A 19,016-nucleotide genomic window follows, 5' to 3' on the forward strand; every position below is an offset into this window, starting at 1 on the left:
AAGAGTATGTTACAGTTTTCCATTAACTCAGGCAGACAAGGTCGGCTATGAAAATATAATGCAGAAAAGAGCTGCACTGCATGTAAAAAAATTAAACATTTTTTAACACAGTGTCTTCTTCCCTCACTTGCCCCATCTAAACAGGGTTGCTGTTGTGGATCCTGGCTCTCCGCCGTCTTTGGTCATACATATCTTGGCTCTCCATTGGCTTCAGTCATATGTATAAAAAGGTGAAAATATTGAATAGTTTGTGACTAAGACTGAAGAGCCAATCTTGAAAAAAAATAAGCATATGGACCTGTACACATTGTGGCAACATGCCACAGGAAAAAGCAGTGACTGACAACTGAAAAAATGCAAGAATTGCAATGAATTATATCACCTTGCAAGAGATTACAAATTCCAGTATAGTATGGACAAAAAACATCACCACTTACTCAAGGCAATTTTTGATAGAAGCAACAAAGTTACAACAGAGGAGGAACACACTATCAGTCTGAAAGCAAATGCTTCTTAGTTTTAAACATAGGTGCACAAGTTAATATGGTGCCAGAAACGATACTGGCATTTGAATAAAAGCTACAGACAATTGAAAACAAGAGGTGCAGAATTAAAGCCACTTTAACATTTAGCCCCACAAAGACAGAACATGAACTGAACTGAGCAAGGGGAGCTCACCAAGGGCATTTGTGAATGCCCAATTGCCAAAAAGAAGGCGTACACCCAGTGGAAGGGAAGGGCTATCACCAAAGAGGAGTATGCCTCCACCGCTCAGCTCTGTAGGGGGGCTGTTAGAAAAGCTAAGGCAGATACCGAGCTAGGGCTAGCGTCAAGGATCAAAGATAGTAAAAAGTCTTTTTTTAAATATATAGGGAGAATGAAAAAGGCACCGGGTAATGTGGGGTCCCTGCAGGATATGCCTGGCAATCTGATGGTTGCATCAGAGGAGAAAGCAGAGCTCTTTAACAATTTCTTCACCTCCATTTTCTTGTGCAGGGACTGGGAATTCCCTACCAAGATTCCAAGAGGGACTAGGGAGAAATGCTGTCAGGCCTAAGGTCAGGGAGGACCGGGTTAGAGAGCTTCTGGAGGGGCTGGACATGTTCAAATCAGCAGGTCTAGATGCTCTCCACCCCAGGGTGTTGAGGGAATTGGCAGGGCTTATTGCGGGGCCCAGCTTTACAAGCACTCGTGGTGCGCTGGCCAGGTGCCAGGTGACTGGAAGAAGGCCAATGTGGTCCCCATCTTTAAAAAAGGGAAGAGGGAGGATCTGGGCAACTATAGGCCCATTAGTCTTTCTCCAATCCTGGGGAAACTCTTTGAGAAGATTATCAAGGAGCACATCTGTGATGGGCCAGCAGCAGGAATGACGCTCAAGGGCAACCAACATGGTTTCATTAGGGGCAGGTCCTGTCAGATCAACCTGATAGCCTTCTATGATCAGGTCACAAAAGCATTGGATGCAGGTGTCGTGGTGGATGTAGTCTTTCTGGCCTCTGCTCAATTAAAAGGTTAGCCCTCAGTACTAGGTGTGGCTATGTTTAAATGGTATTAAAAATGACAACTCCTAGAATGATACCAAAAAGTGCAAAAAATGATACATGAAGTAAATGAGAGGTCTCAGACAAGGGTCATATTTTAGTTGAGATCCATGTTTTATAAGGATTTCAAGTGAACAACATTGAAGAAGCTAATGCTTGTCATGTACCAAAAATAGATGCCAAGTCCATATGGGTGTCAGAAAATAAATAGTACCAGGAGCAAAGTAGGCATAGATTTGTTTACACTGGCCTGGAAGACACACAGAGCACCTGTCCTAGATTAATTATTTCCCAAGATATCTTACAAGAAAATACTAATGCTGGACATGATAACATATTGAATTATACTTGCTAGACATTACATACATGACAGTTATGTGTGCATGTGAATCACATTTTAGTGGGCATGATTTTAAGTAAAGTATAGGATTTGATGCAGCTGCTACTTCTCATTAACCCAAATCTAATGAGTTTGTTGAAAACTGTGTCAAAATAAAAACACCTGCAAACATGGCATGCAGAGAATAAGTCTCTGGTGTATACTTAGTACTGTTACAGAATGGTACCAAAGGAGCATGGATTGTCACCTGCTGACATTGTTCAATTAACTATTCTAAGAAATGATGTTGGGGACTTTCAGATGTAAAGGAGGCAGGAAAGGCAAAACAAGAACTCCTTGTGGTGTCAGGAGTAGCCTTCACATTGTGAAAGTGGTACTCTACATCGGAGCCAAAGATCATGTAGAGCAATGGTATCACAAAAAATAGTTCACCATTGTTACCATTAGAAACATTAGCAACACCGTTTCCAAATCAGACAAAGCAGGAAAACAAGGGGCACACAACTGACCCCAGACAGGCAACCACCATAGAAGGTTCAGAGATGGACCCGAGAACATGGAACAGTCAAATCTAGTGGGCTTGCTGCTCCCTGACAGTGGTTTCCAAGCAGTATGGGGCACACCGGGGTAAACTGAATACTGTTAGTTACTAGATTGTTTAGAAATATTTGAAGCTCTGCTTTATGATAATGTTGAGCTTTAATTTTTGTTGCTGTTTGGTTGGGAAAAGATTATATGAAGAAGCATATTGTTAAGCAGTTCTGGCATAAGCTAGTTGAAAATAGTATTACAGAGGCTTGCCACAAAAATGCTGATTAATTAAAACTCAGGTGAGGCAAATCTCTCTGAAACCTTGGTTGTGAGAAATTTCTGAATATAGCAAAGACTGTTTTAAAATCTTTACAAACACCATTAAATGGATAATAGAAATGGCAATTGCGTTATTAAGAACATGCAAATTTACTACTGCCAGGTCCGTACTGGGGAGATTGCAGTGAATGGAAGTAGATGCCATCCTGAATTTCATCTCTATTGACCAGCTCAGCCTCCTAACATTAAAATTAATAGTTATCTGCCCCTGACTGCCTATAATGCATCCCTCGATGGCTTGCCAGAACTCAGTAAGCGGCCCTCTGCCCAAAATAATTGCCCACCCCTGACCTAACACAAGTCACTGAGACTGCTAAATGCACCGTAAAAGCCTCTTGGAGCTTACAAGAGGTCAAGTGAAAGGCTTTTACATTGCTAGTGCTGGACCATCACTGCAGACTCTTGATTTTTTTTTGTGGTTTGAATAAAACCACATGAAAATGGGTAACCAGCAGACTAAGTCTTTCATACATGAGGGTGAAATAAAGTAGACAGACAGCATGCTGAGCTTCAGTTTTCTGATGAATGGGGGAAATTGCCTTAGGTACACAATGAAAATACTCTTTTTGGGATAAAATACAGACAGAGACACACACACGTATCAAGGATAAAAACCCTTCACCTGTACTTGTAAAGGGCTCTCTTATATTACTCCAGGACATGAATGGCATGTGCCCCCTGCAGCTGGGGGGGCACAGTGGCAGGAGCACAGTGGCAGTAAGTGGGAGCTCCTGCAGACACTGCCACTGCTGTCGGTGGGGGAGGGGAGGGTGAGGAGTGCCGACCAGAGGTCAGCGACCACCCATAGACACCGCCAGCAGCTTTGGCGGCGGTCAGTAGGGATCGCTGACCACCCACAGACGCCGTCGGTGGTGTCAGTGGCAGGGGGGTCAAGCAGCTTTTTGTAAGGGGTGCACCGCCACGCTCAGGGGGTCCGTGTGCACCCCCTACACCTTGCCCCTGCTCCAGGATCAAAACCCTTTACCTGTACCTGTAAAGGGCTCTCCTATATTACTCCAGGATAAAAGAGAGATAACGGAAAAGTTAATTGTTAACTATTAGGCAGATTAGTGTAATTTCTTTGCCATTACTTCTTATGCACAAGGTACTTCAGATGGGCACAATATGCTTCTTTCCTTAAGACATCAACAATCCAGGGCATAAGGGCACTCATGCAACATGTCAAACACATTCCAATCTTTTCTCACAGCCAATATACATAATTTGGAATCAAATAAATTAATCACCAGATACTAAGGTGAATACTAACTAGTACCTGAAACCGGGGTGTCAAACATGGCTTGCAGGCTGGAGCTAGGCTATGGAACTGTTATATCTGGCCCACCAGTAGTCCAGTGGGCTATCAAAAGTTGGGGGACTTGGCCTGCCACAACCTGGGGTCCCTGGCCACCAAACATGGCCATCAGTGGCAGCCCCCTACTGCCACCTGAATGCAGCCCTGTGCCATCAGAGGGTCCTGGTTCTGTGATACCATTTGGCTAGAGCTCCGTGATGCCACCTGCTACTGGACCTGCTGCTGCAAATGTGGCTCTGTGCTGCTAGCCTCACAAATTTGGGCTAGGACTCCTCTCTGCAGCCCAGATCTGGCCTGGAGCCCAGAGGGGAGTTCAACTTACATGACCTTAAATACATAGTGCATATTCATATTTTGCCTCAGTTGACAATCATATTTCTATTTCCTTTCCCCCACCATTATATAAGCAAAACACTGTCCGGAGAACTGTTCTGTAGTTTGGTTTATTGTCCCATTATCTGTTTTGTATTTTGACTATAAGCTGGCTCTCTATTTTTTTTGCATTTATTAGAGTCACTAAGATTTACTGCCTCTGCCTTGATGCATCCTATATGCATTTCTGAGCTGTCCACTCCATTTAAATTGTGTTCTGGAGCCATTTGTATACACAAGTAAAACTAGATTTACTATTTCAAGGAAAAAGAACAAGATTTCTAATTCCTCACCAACTCAGTGAAGGGGTTTAAAGGTGGGGGGAGGGGGAAATCAAACAGAGAATGTTATTTTGAAAGTACATGGCCAGCTGAAAACCCTGATGGTTCTACAGGACAAAATGCTAAGGGTTCTAGGAATTTCTTGAACCATATCAAGACCTTCAATGGAACTTTGCTGTTTAACTCCCTCTCTTACAGTCTCCAAAACAATTAGACACCTTCAAAATAGTGTAGCAATATTTGACAAACAGTAGTAACAAACAAGTAGAAAAAAGTAGTTTTATTCTTCATCTTTTAAGATGAAATTACAAATGGAAAAATAAAATATAAATAGTGCTTGATATAACCATTAATAAAAATATTCAAAATAAAGTTAAGGAGACAGTTACGAGTTGTTCAGTTTCCATGCAATCATATCAGAATTCAGCTGAGCCTCAGCCATTTTCAAAGCAATTCCTCTGTAAAGGTTACCACTCACTCTTTGGTTCATACCCATTGTGCTTTGCTTCTGGTCACTCTGAAGCTCCTTTCTGAATTGCTGCACTGTTTGCTTATTATCCAATAGAGAAGCCACTGTGACATTGTTCATCATCTTTCCTGATTCATACCTTGATATGAAGTTGTCTCCAAGTTCACTTTCTGCAGCAGAGAATGACTCTCTCAGGGTGACCATTTCCTTTTCCAAAGCCAGTAGAAACTGGTTAGCAAGGATGTCCTTGCTTTCTAACCTTTGATATTTTATTTTACAGTTTGGTGGGAGAATGTTAACGAGACTATGAAGACACTGGAACAAGACAGCTTTATTTCTGTAAAAATAAAAGCATTACCAGTGAAACACATCTTCCTCATTTCTCTCAAAAATCTCTACAAAAAGAATGATTAAAATGTTACCTTAAACTGAATGGGGAAAATAATTTACAGATCTGTTTACTTTTATAACCAACTACTGTAGGTAGAGTAAATGCATGTCAGCAAAGACACTAAAACCAAGCAGGCTTTAGCACCATTAGCTGATACTCAAGTGAAAAAAAATACCCTAAGTTAACAGTATCATGTCATCTATTTCTTAAGCAACTACTGTCACTACCAGCAGATGTGCACTGTAATCCTACAGTACTTTCCTTGTATAAGGGTTTGCAATGTATGGCTGGGTATGTTAAAACTTAACCAGTCTTAATCCTTGGCTGAAGTATGCAACATTTTCCTGAGTTTTAAATAAAATTAGAAACAATTATACAGGCAATAGAAAAGCTGCTCTCCCAGCTTCTTCTATGACATGTGGGATGTAAAAGTACTATGGATGCTGATCTCTGGGAAAAAGGAAACTGCAGGAACCTGTCAAATGCTATTTTTTGCTCTGCTGGGCTAGGTTCTGCTCCTCAGAAGAGAGAAGACTATTGAAACTACAGATTAGACAAACCTGAGAGCCCACTAATCTAATTCTGACTCATGAAACAAGCAATATTCATGTCTTCTGTTTTTTTAACCACAATATAGGACCTACCATTTCTTTTAAAGGCAATCCAATATCCATCCATTTGAAAACAATGAAAGATGAAGATATTCCTTATTAGAAGTAACCATGTGCAAGGAGTTAGTGAAATTTTAGTCACCTTAGCTGAACATAGCTTGTGGTTTCAGTTTTGTGTTAAAGAAATACCAACTATTTGAACAAAGTTAATTGTGAATAAGGAAAAGTTAACTATTGTTTGAAGTTTAATACAACTTAAATCCATCAGATACATATTTTAAAGAGAAGGCTCTACCCTCGAGAGATGAAGGGTAACCTTTTCATTATTCTGACTTTTCGGCTGTAAACTCTTCAGGTTGAGGAATGTACCAACTTTCATGTTTGAGAAATACTTACAGAGCACACTGTGAGTACTGCTAAACCAAATAATAAGACAGGAGTTTTATTACCATCAACACACTCCTTAGTCTGGTATCAGAAATTCTATAGCTTACTCAATTGTGAACAAGTCTAAACACAGTTAATTTCAGTCTATGTGATGCATGTGAAAAAAGGAAAATATAATCAAAACTATTCAAAAATATTTATATCTCATTTATCAGATCTTGAAAAACAGGAATTAATTGGGCATGTATATGACACGGAGAAAAAATTAAATTTGAGGTACTGTTACCCAACTGAAAAAGTGACAAATAGTTTAATTTGCAGTTTGTAGGTCTTTTGGTTTTCATGACAGCCATAAAGACATATGAAAGCTTATTTTTATTTAAATATATCCATATTGTGTTTACTGGAATGTATGATTTTCCTAAATCAATACAATCTTGCAGTTAGAACTGAAGTTATTAAAATGTACAACTCAATGAACTGAAAAGTATGCAATTAGTGTGATCAGCTGATATCTGCATACTGCAAATTGACACAGGCTGTTTGTTTAAAAAAAAAAAAATATACAGCCCACAAGGAAGCCTGTAAAATCCTAGCCTTCATCTGAAGCAATAAGGTTAGTAATGAAAACTCCGACTCCTAATTCCAAAGGAATATTGCCACAGATCCTGAGACACACTCAGGATAGCAAGTGAACTCTTACAACTGTGGAATATAGAATATTTTATGTTCATATAACTTTACATTTTCTGACATTAGTATTAGTACTGTATATACTTAGATTTTATGCTCACTTATTATGCAGAGCACCTATGTATGATCAAAAAGGGCCATCCAAATCATACTTTCTAACAGGCATAGCTTTGTCATTTAAAAATAGCCTTAGATGTCGTCACTGCTATGCATATAACTACTATGCCACAGAGTAATAATGAAAAGGTTATTCTTCTGCCTCAGGCTTGTTAAGGAGGCCTGGGTATTCCCTAATCTTTTCAAACCATTACCTGCAAAACAATGTTAAATTTCCTTTGAATGGAGTTTTCAAATTCCAGTTAAAGACTGTGCCATGCAGACTTCCCAATTTATGACAGACCATATTTTCAGGACATTCTTTGATTGGTGTACATTTCATTTGATCCTGTAGCCACATGTTCACAAGAGTCAGTGTACATTCAGATGAGATTATGTGAAAGGAGAATTTGAGAGAGACCCCAAGAATAGCAAATACATCTTCCATTGTACCTGAAAGAAAAAAAAACAAAACAAAAAGGGTTTTGAACCAAACATTTGGTATTTTCATAAATAATTTAAGTTCTGAGCAAAAATGGCATTTCTGTTTAGATTTCAACCTTAATTTTAATTTACTTTTTTTTTTTTCACTATTACCAGAAGGAAACTGGAACTATGATTCCTCAGTATACCTTGGCATAGACTAACTGATTGAGAGAGGCATGAGCTTTTGCAGGCAACAGTGTAGGTAATGTGAATCTAAATCTAGCCAACTGGGACCTATTCTTTTAAATAAATAAGGATATGTCTACACTTCAAGCTTACTATGCCAAGCAGGAACACTATCAAACACACTTTGTGTGCTTTACCTATGCTGCCTGACAAATAAGCAGCAGTGAAGCATCTGCAGTGACACTAGAAGTGAGCTAATTGTCCCTGGTGAGTATCAGTGCTAACGAGGCTGTAGCACTTCAAACATAATTATATTGCTTTCAGTTTAAGAAGTGGCCTCAGTGGAGCAGCACGGCATGTCAGAGTATCTGTAAGTGAAGGCAAGTTTACAGTGTAGATATGCCCTTGATGGTCTGATCTACTGCTGAATAGTTCAACAAAAGTTTCAGGGATTTCAATGTTATTGCTCAAAGTTAATCTAAAAAATGTTAGCCATTTATCTCAGTAAAATTCTGTTTTGTATAATTATATTAGAGGTGCACCAATATATTGGTGGCATATCAGCTCGGCACCAATAAAAGGAAAATTAACATTAATGGCAACAGGCTTTTTTTGGCTGGTATAGCTGATAATGTCATCAATAAATGCTGTGTACATGTGTGCAGCTGCAGCATGCACATGGCCAGGAATGTAGCCCAGCAGCTTGGAGAGCAGCATCTGTTAAGTCTGTGTGGGGGAGAAAGGGTGTGTCGGGGGGGCAGGCAGATAGAGGCCTCCAGTGAGGAAGTGCTACCCAGCCAGGGTGGTGAATGCGACCCCAGCAGTGGGATGGAGCCACGGACAGCTCCCTGTCATTCTGTGAAGCCCTGGAGGATGCATGTGCGCAGGGTGGTGAGCTGCCTGCTGCAGGATCAGGGCCAGGGGCTGTGCCAGCCTTTTCCCAGTGGGGGTCTGTGCTTGACGTGGGCAGCAGTGGTGCTGGAAGGGGGAACTACAGGGAATTTTGGGGTGGCGGTAGCCCCCCCTCCCAGAGCTGCTGCCCACCCTAAGTGGAGCCCCTGCCAAGAAGAGGCCAGTGCAGCTTCTGGTTCTGAGCCCACACCAACCAGCTCACCTTTACCCCACACACAAATCCAGGGGCCTCCATCTGCACCCCCACACCTCTTCCCTCCCCCATGGCCCTTCCCCCCTACAAGGACTTACTGGCCAGATGCCACTGGACTGCATTCCTGTAAATCAGCTATTGGATCGGTATCAGACAAAATGGCTGGTTAACAGCTGGCCATGTGTATTGGCTAAGAAAATCTTTATCAGTGCACCCCCATAATTTTAACAGGAAAAAAGGAGCAGTCCAAGTTGTTTTTGTGCCTCATTTTTTACAGCAGGCACAAAATTAAGTGTTGCCTTATAATTTATTTGTCCTGAAGGACTGTTAAGAGTGCTTCTCTTGTTTTTTGACAAATCAATTACAATGAAGCTCACAGGGTACTTTCCCAACACCATCTTTAAAAACATATTTTTATATGAACACCTCCTAATTCCCTAAATTGAATAACCCATCTTTTCAATCTCTACTCACTTAGAAGTATTTCTATGCCATTAATACATTTGTCACTCTTCTCTAAGAAAAGTCTCTTCCAGTTATCTACTTCTTGAAATAGTGATAGAAACTGAATACAGAATCCTATGACAAAGGCAAGGACGATTTTACCATGGTCTGAAGGAAAAAAAAGTTCGGAACTCTAACCAGTGCTTTCATAACAAAATAAACAAATAAATAAATAAATAAAAGATTGCATGGATTTTTTTGCTTGTACACTTACTATTGTCATTCAACACATTTATTGAATATTTTCCACTTGAAATATCTCCCAGATTTAATGACATTTTTCCACACAGAGTAATTTTCTTGTTTCCCTGTAAGATGCCATCTTGAGGTTCTCTCCTCTTTGCGTGCAGGAGCACTGTACAACACACATTACGAAATGCAAGTAGTGGTGAAAGTTGGGTAACAGCAATGAATGTTTTTACTCCATCTGCCAGAACTTTACAAGATCTTTCATGGTATTCTTTTTTCACATAATTCTTGCTATGGAAGTCCAGTTTTAACTTTTTTGTTGGTGGTTCAGTCTGGCATGAAGAGATGGACATTGTTGAGAAAGCCTTGTTTAGTTTAACAATTTTATTCTGACATCTAATGGGAGAAACTGAAGTGGAGCCTTGATCCATGACTAGGGATAAACTGACATCATTCAGTGACCTATGGAAACACATGCAAGATTATTGGATTTCAAAACTTATATTTTATCATTAGCCAAGCTTTTTTACATTGCCAATACAGGGACTAACATTTAGAGCTTTTATGTCTTGCAGATTCAAAATTAAGTTTTATCAGACCTTCTCATATGAACAGCAAAAATTATCAATGTATACAATAAAAGAGACTTTTTAAATGCGACAGTACAAAGGTATACAATCAACTTTTTGAAGGTATTTCAATAATATGTTTTAGTTGCTCTCAATAAAAATCCCAGCCTATATTTTCAAAACCAATGGAAATCAGATGTTCAACTCCTACTCAAAAGTCAATAGAATTTGAGTGCCTAAATCTTCACTTCTATTGAAAAATATCTACCATGGCCAAACTAAATAGTTTAACCCTTCTTATGTATATGCTATTTTATTTTCTTATAATATATTAGAAATATTTTAAAAGTTAGAACAGCAACTTTCCTTCTTTCTTTAAGTATTAAAAGTGAAAGACATAGCTGTATTCCATCTTTAATTTTAGAAGTCTTGTTCAGTTCTGTTTAACTAACACATGGATTTCAAATTAAGATTCTGTGTTATCATTTAAAGGAAATGAAAATAGCTATGTGAAACTTCTGAACTCTTCTTACTTTGCATAGTGGTCTCAGATTGGGTTTTGTTTCAACAGCTTTTAAGAACATTTGATTTAGTCCCGGGGTTGGCAACCCCTGGCACACATGCCAAACCATGGCATGCAAGGCCATTTTTCTTGGTGTGCCATGGTCAGTCTGGGCTCTGGGCAGTTGCAGCCAGCCACAGAGCCCAGGCTGCTGGCAGCAAATAGCTAGGAGGCTGCAAGTCCTGCTGCAAGCAGCCTGGGCTCTGTAGCTGGCTGCAGCCAGGAGGCTACAAACAGCTGCACCAGGTTCTGGAGCCCTGGCCAGGCTCTGTGGTGGCAGCGACTACATGTGCACCTCAGGGCACAAGGCAGGGAAGGTGCCGGGGAACTACAACCCTGGCCCCTCCTCCACCCTCTGCCTGGAGGCCTGGGTGCAGCCACCACCAGCAAGGATTAAGCCCCTCACAGTTTTCCACAGTCTGCCCCTGGCATGCCAAGTCAAGGCATGAGTCAGGGGAGGGATGTTTTTAGCCCTCTAGCCACAAATATTGCCAATCCCTGATTTAATCATTCAACTAATGCCATTCAAAGAATGAAAGGCCCTTGGAAGTCTTATAAATTCTTTGCAATATTCTTTGCAGTGAAGCAACATCAGCTTACAACATGACATAACACAACACTGCAATTTTGCTTTATTAGTAAAAAGGGAAAAATAATCAATGAAGTGCTATTAAATTTGGAAAAGAGTATTTTGAGGGCTAAGTGAAGCAAACATCACACACGCATTTTGAAGAGTTGGTTCTGTTCCCAGAACGGTTATTGATAAGCCACATAACCCTGACAGTCACATAACTGTTTTTAGCTGCTTCACCATTTCTAAGAACAGTACTGTTGATTTCCTTGGCAAAAGTTTCAGATCCACCAATGAAAAGTGCTATGCACAAGAGCAAAGTATTTTTAAAGTTACTGGTCTTAAAATCTCTTCCTCCAGTGGCTCCATAGAGGCTGCCATGATGATGACATAAGGTTTCATAAAAATTCTGGGAATCTGGTAGTTGAGAAACTAGACCTATGGCTTAGGCAGAACAGCAGGTCGGTTCACTCACAATCACTAGCTTGATTTTCAGTGGAACTGGAATTTTTTAAGCTTAATTTATCTAACTTGAACTACCTTGCTTGCAGGAAGGTAGTTCAAAACAGGAGAGTTCCGTGTCTTTTGTAGTTTGCAAATGAAATACTTGATAATTATACTTTTCTAGGGCAAAACGTAACAGTAGTTTAACATGTTTCATTACCAACAAGCGATGTACACACATCATGGACAACATGTAAAAATTATCTATATAATTTTGTCTTTAACATGCTGTAAATAAATCTAATTTATGCCTCACATAATTCAGTTCAAAACCCATAAGCGTCTCATGCACTTATTGGAACCAAATGATATTCAAGGGATCAGTAATGTCTTCTATTTTACTTTTCTCAGATGACAAGAATATGATATAAACAGGGACTTACAAGTACGTCTGCTGCTGCACAGTAACTATTTTGTACTTCCATCTTATCCTGTGGTGAGTGGAGTTAAGCTGATGCAGTTTAACTATGAATGATACAACTCAAACATAGTAACTGTCCTTCCTCTCCCTGTTCCCCTTCTATAATTTGAATCATTTTCTTACCTGTCAATAGCCCCTGCTTGCCAAGAATAGTAAGAAACTAATGTTAAGAAAGCAACATGTAGATTTTATACGAAGTCACGTCCATTCTATAAGCTACCACCAACAAAGTTATGTCATTTAAGGATATTAAGAGGTATAGTTTTGGTCAAATGTAGTTGTGCTAACAAATGCCTGAACTAGCTTCCGAGTACTGCCAAAACTGTTGATTTGTCACTACAGCTTATTCTAGTCATGGAGAGAGGAGAAAGAAGATCTACCAGCAAAATCTTTGTACATGCTGGCTTTGCTTCCCACTGGCAAAACATTCCTAATAAAGAAGTGGCCTAATTCACGAAACACAAGTTAGAAAAAAAACCTTCAGCGCTGATTCATCCAGACTATAGAATAGAATAGATAGAATAGTGTGTTCATGCTTCTAGCTCTACCTGTTTTTTCACATTTCTTTATGTTAATGTTATGCCGATAAATAGTTTTTTGGGGTTTTTTTAAACATAAAAGCCAAAAGATAGCAATCTAATTTTTCCTTTGCAGTCACTTTTGCAACTGCAGGGCACAATCCAAAAGAATTATTATGAACAGCCTTATGGAATTTAAGGTATTAGGTACACCTATTTACTTACAAGTTAAGCGATTCTGTTATTTGTACTCCAATTACCAAGCTATCATCCACCACACGTTGCCACACGTTCTCTATGATTTGTTCTGGATCCTCAGATCCCAATGCTGTCTCTTTATTAAGAGAAGAAAAAGGATTTTCTGTATCATCCCAGAGAGAAACAAGACCTTCCTTATAAAAAAAAGAAAAAAAAAGAAAATACATGTTAAGATAAATGAAGTGCAAGTATTATAGTCACTGCAGAACTTAAAATGTTTTTCTCTAATTTATCCCAAAATGCATAAATCACCTAAGGAGAGAATTAAGATAAGTGAAGTGTGAAATCTACCTAGTTAATCTCTACAGTATATTTGAAATGTATTTATACAATTGTTTTTTGTCATGAACTCATATGCATTAACCCAAATTCAAAATTCATCCTTCCACTGCAAAATTATCACAACCCTGAACTGCTATACAATCCAATTAGCTTGAACAAGGCTGTCATTAACTTTGTTTTGGCATTATTCCCTCTTGATCACTTGACATGTTTTGCACCTAAAACTATTCATTTGTTAGCCATTTCCTAATAGGATTATCCTCAAGACTAGCTAAAACCAGAGATACTTTAGATATGCAACATTCAATATTTTTGTTTTCCCCACTGTAACTCCTCTCCAGCTCTGAAAAAAATATTAAAATGTATTTTGTAAAATGGATTAAGCTGTCATAACACCTACATCTTACCTCTTCTGCAGTTGGTAAAACATGCTCTCTCTCTTGAACAAGATTGATTAATGCTCTGCAAGATTCAAAAAGGACCTTCTCTTTGAGCACTAGATGCTGCTGTAGTTTTTGAACAGAAGTATAACCAGCCTGTAGGGTATAAAAAGACATTTCTTAACACTCAATTGCATCATAAACTGGCTGCCACCATAGCTGTTTAAAACACCTAATGGAGATGCAACAAAAGGTGGCATTTTTCTGCAAGTTAGCTGAAACTATCTGCCTGAATGGCAGAAATCTAATCAGGGATTGGAAGGGATCTTGGGGACAGATCCTTAACACTGGCCACCAGCTACAGATGTCAATATCAGAGCAGTTCTTCTCCCCACTCCTCCTCCTCCCTCTTTCCCTGGAAGCCTGCCTCCAAAACAGCTCTGAAACATTCAAATCCTTTCGGAAACATCCAAATCATTTAGGAAAATTTCCAAAACATTTTGGATCACCCGTTTCATTTTGAAGCTGTTCAGGAGTCCTGTGTTTCGTTTCAGATTTGGTTTTCAACCGCTGAAACATCCAAATTCGAAATGAAATAAAACAGCTACCGAAATTTCGCACAGCCCTAGAATGTGTATATATGCATATGTATACTCGCGCACACACACATACACACTTTGGAATTTTTATGTTGGCATTGTTTACCAGCTAAATGAACCATTCTCTCTGTTATACTTATTTTGATGGTATTTTTCTTACTGTGTTATACAGAAAGCCAGTAACTTTTGAACAGAACATTTAATTATTTTTTAAAAATGTCAAAAGATGTTCCAGACTTCAGTCGGGTAGAACTTTTGTTTTTAAGTAGAAGTTAAGGACAAGATGGGCAAAATGATGGAATCCTTGATACCTGGTAAACAGATGCAGAAGCCTCAACCAGCTGTAATGGTTTACAGTCAAAGAACCAACTGGTGGCAACCACTAACATTTTCAGTTCAACAACATCAGACAGAGATCCTCTCAAAGACAAAGGGATGGGAAATTGACACAGGGCACATCTACACATGCATATTAATGTGATACAATGAATTCCAGCACATATTGTGCTAGAATTTATTGCTACTGGGTGGAGCATTTACATGTGTTCCTGGGACCACAGCATGTTGAGCTGGGTTGGGGGTTCAGCCTGCTAGCCCAAGGCAGCTCCAACCCAGCTCAATGTGTTGTGAAGGGTCTGGCTGGGGCACAAGAGTGCTCAAGTGCAGGGCTAGCCGGCAGGCAGCCCCCATGCGGAAGCAACCCGCATGCTCTAGCCAGCTCTGTCAGCATCTATACGTGCACTGCCACAGAGTAAAGAACTCTGCTGCAAGATAGTACTTGTTTTCACAAGTACTAATCTGTGGTGGAGTTAACTGGTTTACTCCATCCTAGGAGCCCTGCATGTGTAGATGCTGGAGCAAGGGCAGACAATTATTTTGGGCATAGGGCCACTGAGTTTTGGCAAGCTATCAAGAGCTGCATGACAGGCAGCCAGGAGAGGATAAATATTAATTTTGTAAATATTTTAGGGGCCCTGCAGGCTGGATAGAATGGCCTGGCGGGCCACATCCGGCCCGCATTTTGTCCACCCCTGTGCTGGAGGCATCTACGTGTGATTCTATTTCACCATACCAACCTGCTACACGGATGTACTGTCCACAGGCAAAAATCATGACACTGCAGGTATGTCGCCATAGCGACATGCTGCCTCACTATAGTGCATTGCTATGGTGACGTAGCAGCTAAAAAACAAACAAACCTGTGCCCAGTATAGGCTGTTACTGTGCCATCAGTTAGTACTTCTTTTTGGAAGTACTAAATGATGATGGAGTAACAACGGAGCCACAGGGGCATGTGTAGACGCGCCGACTGAGATGTTGACTGCAGAGCTAATTAGGCAACTATGCAGTCAACATCTCACGTAGATATGCCCGCAGAGAACTGGTGGGAGGAATGCAAGGAGCTCATCCAGAACAGCAAGTCTACAATCTCCAGCGATTCAATTTTAACAACACACATTATAAAATATAGACTGTTTGCTCATACATAGCCAGTAGTTTACACATGCTTTTAAACCACAGGCTGGAGTAAAGAAAGAATTTCACAGTAATTGTACTAGGATATGGAAGCATTTACAGCCATGGAATAACGGGACACAATGGATTTTGGAAATTGTAATAAAATTGTCTCAGCCACATCATTGCATTTCAGCAGCAATTTGAACATCTGAAGTCTCAAAAGCCCATCATCCATTCCAGAGAATTTGGGGTATAGAATCTAATTAGACTTTTATGCTGCATTCATAAGCATAGTACACTGGTATGAGTGTAATTAGCACTACTCTCTCAGAAGTAGACAGGAAATATATAAATCTACAACCTCTGAAAAAAACAGTTTCCAAAGATATGTAAAAATATAACATTATATACATACACACCATACACACACACACACACACACACACACACACAACACTAATGTGCTATGTCCATGCACTGTCATTCCTGAAGATAACATCAGTAAAGACTTGATACCAAGCTCAGTGCAGCTGCCACTCAAGTCCAGATAAAGTGAGGAAGACTAATCCTACCTAACCTCATAAGACATACAAAACCAGAGTGGTAGCTCAGTTTTGTTTCTGGTTAAACAAACATAACCTTTCTGGAAAAAAAAAATAAAAAAAATGGCTCCCTGCCAGAACAATGCTAAACTCTCATGCTACATGAAGTGAGAGCTGGTATCTAGAAATCAGGAACTTGAAAAATCTGGCTACAAGAAAATAGCACAAAGTTGGTAACTGGAATGTGTTAAGAATATTTCAAATAATAAAAGATCCCACATGAGGGAGATGGATAACTATACAACTAAAATCCCATTAGGGCAGGGGCGAGCAATTATTTTGGGCAGAGGGCCGCTTACTGAGCTTTGGCAAGCCATCGAGGGCTGCATGACAGGTAGCCCAGGACACACTAATATTAATATTTTCTCAATTTTTTTTAGGGGCCCTGCGGGTTGAATAGAATGGCCTGGCAGGCTGCATCTGGCCCCTGGGCCGCATTTTGCCCACTCCTGCATTAGGGAGAACAGATTTACAGGTGTGGATAAAAATCAGTCCATGCAAAAGATGAAGCATCTCATCTCAAAAATATTCATCACCACATACAAATTCACTCATTAGTTTGGAAACTAATTGCATCAGAAAAGCCAGATTCTAAAAGAGCTTCTTAAAAGATGTCTGTTGTGTACTGCTGTACTCCAACAGAGGAAAGTAGTGGAGAGGAGAAATATGAGTTCCACCTATACACTCTGTCTGAGATGCAACTGAAGAACTCCAATATATGACTTGTTCTTTCTGATGGGCAGATTTAATGCCAAATCAGAGTGACAAGCAGGAAATGGAAAGACTAAGGGGAAAGCATGGGCTGACAAGAGACTCACTGAATCACGTTTGGTATCTGCTCTAGTTCCTGAAAGTATCCTCAGTATGTCTGTGTGATCCTCGGTATGTCTGGGTGAAGGAACAAAGATGGGAGCTTGCCAAATTGCAAAATAAAAATATCAAATTAGTCATACCTGTATCAGTTGGAGATTCATGTTACCTTTATCTTTGACAGCTATAAGGACACATCAAGCAACAGATTTAGCAGCAGCAATTTTTGCATTGCTAAATTGAAAATAAGCTAACATCAACTTCAAAGAGAAAGAAGAAAAAATGATAATCAAACAATACAAAAACTGGGGACAAAAGGTATTGCACAAAATTTTAACTTGAACTGAAAAGAACAGACTAGAGGCACTATCTGAAAGAGAGGGAGGCAAGAACAAATGAAATCAAAGAAAAATGGACACTGCTCAGAGGCTAAGTAATTCAAAGGGCAGCAGTTAAGAGTTTGATAGCAACAAAGAACAAGAATTAGTGAAGTCAAGAGACAATGCAGCTCAACAGAGGAAAGAAACTGACAAAACAGTGAAATGGCCTTTGTGCGGGGTGGCAAAGGCCTGCAGCAAGACAGCAGCCCTGGACTTCAGGAGGGCGGATTTCATTGAGCTAAGGAGACTAGTCAGGGAGGCACTGAGGTACCGGAGGGGTGGAGAGTTGGGAGTCCAAGAAGAGTGGTCATTCCTGAAGGAGATGATCCACCAAGCCCAAAGGGTGACATTCCCAACATGGATTAAAGGAGGCAAGAGTGCTCAAAAGCCCCCATGGCTCACCAAAAGCATCCAGGAACATCTCAAAGCTAAGAAGGAGGCATATACCCAGAGGAAGGCCATCATCAGGGAAGACTATACCTCCGTTGCTTGGGATTGTAGGGGGGCTGTTAGGAAGACCAAGGTGGAGATGGAACTAGGACTAGCAACCCGGATCAAGGATAACAAGAAATCCTTTTTTAAATACACAGGGGATAAAAAGAAGGTTCTGGGTAACATGGGGCCTCTGCAGGACACGCTTGGAAATCTGGTGGTCTCACCAGATGACAAAGCTAACCTATTTAACAATTTCTTTGCCTCCATTTTTCTGAGGGGGGACCAGGTCATCCCCCCCACCGGGATCCCCGATGGTCCCAGGGGAGGCGCAGCCAGGCCTAGGGTCAGACAGGACCTAGACAGGGAACTTATGGTTGGACTGGACGTGTTCAAATCAGCAGGTCCTGACAATCTCCAACCCAGAGTGCTGAGGGAATTAGCAAAAGTCATTGCGGGACCCCTGGCACGGCTTTATGAGCACTTGTGGTGCTCTGGCGAGGTGCCGCAGGACTGGAAAAGGGTCAATGTGGTCTCCATTTTGAAAAAAGGGAGGAAGGAGGACCCTGGAAATTATAGGCCTGTTAGTCTTACCTCAGTCCTAAGGAAGCTCTTTGAGAAAATTATCCAGGTGCACATCTGCGAGGGGCAAGCAGGGGAGTGTATGCTTAGGGGCAACCAACATGGGTTCATTAGAGGCAGGTCCTGTCAGACCAACCTGGTGGCCTTCTATGACCAGGTCACAAAATCCTTGGACACAGGTGTCACGGTAAACGTAGTCTTTCTGGACTTTAGGAAGGCCTTCGACACTGTCTCTCACCCCATTCTCATTAAAAAATTAGGTGATTGTGGTATCGATGCTTACACAGTCAGATAGGTCGCTAATTGGCTGGA

At 40.5% G+C, this 19,016-nt stretch overlaps 1 protein-coding gene across 2 annotated transcripts in view; it reads right to left on the reverse strand.

Moving 5' to 3' along the window:
• Positions 1–4,984: 4,984 nt before the first annotated feature.
• Positions 4,985–19,016, reverse strand: part of FANCB (Fanconi anemia complementation group B) — a 33,343-nt gene continuing 19,311 nt past the window's right edge. For both annotated transcript variants that reach the window (XM_019524681.1, XM_019524682.1), the window contains exons 5-9: positions 13,869–13,997; positions 13,147–13,313; positions 9,802–10,238; positions 7,582–7,819; positions 4,985–5,525 (exon numbers count right to left, since the gene is read on the reverse strand). In XM_019524681.1, coding sequence (XP_019380226.1) covers positions 5,105–5,525; positions 7,582–7,819; positions 9,802–10,238; positions 13,147–13,313; positions 13,869–13,997 — 1,392 coding nt within the window. In that variant the 3' untranslated portion in view covers positions 4,985–5,104. The remainder of the gene's footprint in view (positions 5,526–7,581; positions 7,820–9,801; positions 10,239–13,146; positions 13,314–13,868; positions 13,998–19,016) is intronic.

The sequence above is a fragment of the Gavialis gangeticus genome, unplaced genomic scaffold (assembly GCF_001723915.1).
Source record: "Gavialis gangeticus isolate Ggan-Ray unplaced genomic scaffold, GavGan_comp1, whole genome shotgun sequence".
Classification (NCBI taxonomy): domain Eukaryota; kingdom Metazoa; phylum Chordata; order Crocodylia; family Gavialidae; genus Gavialis; species Gavialis gangeticus.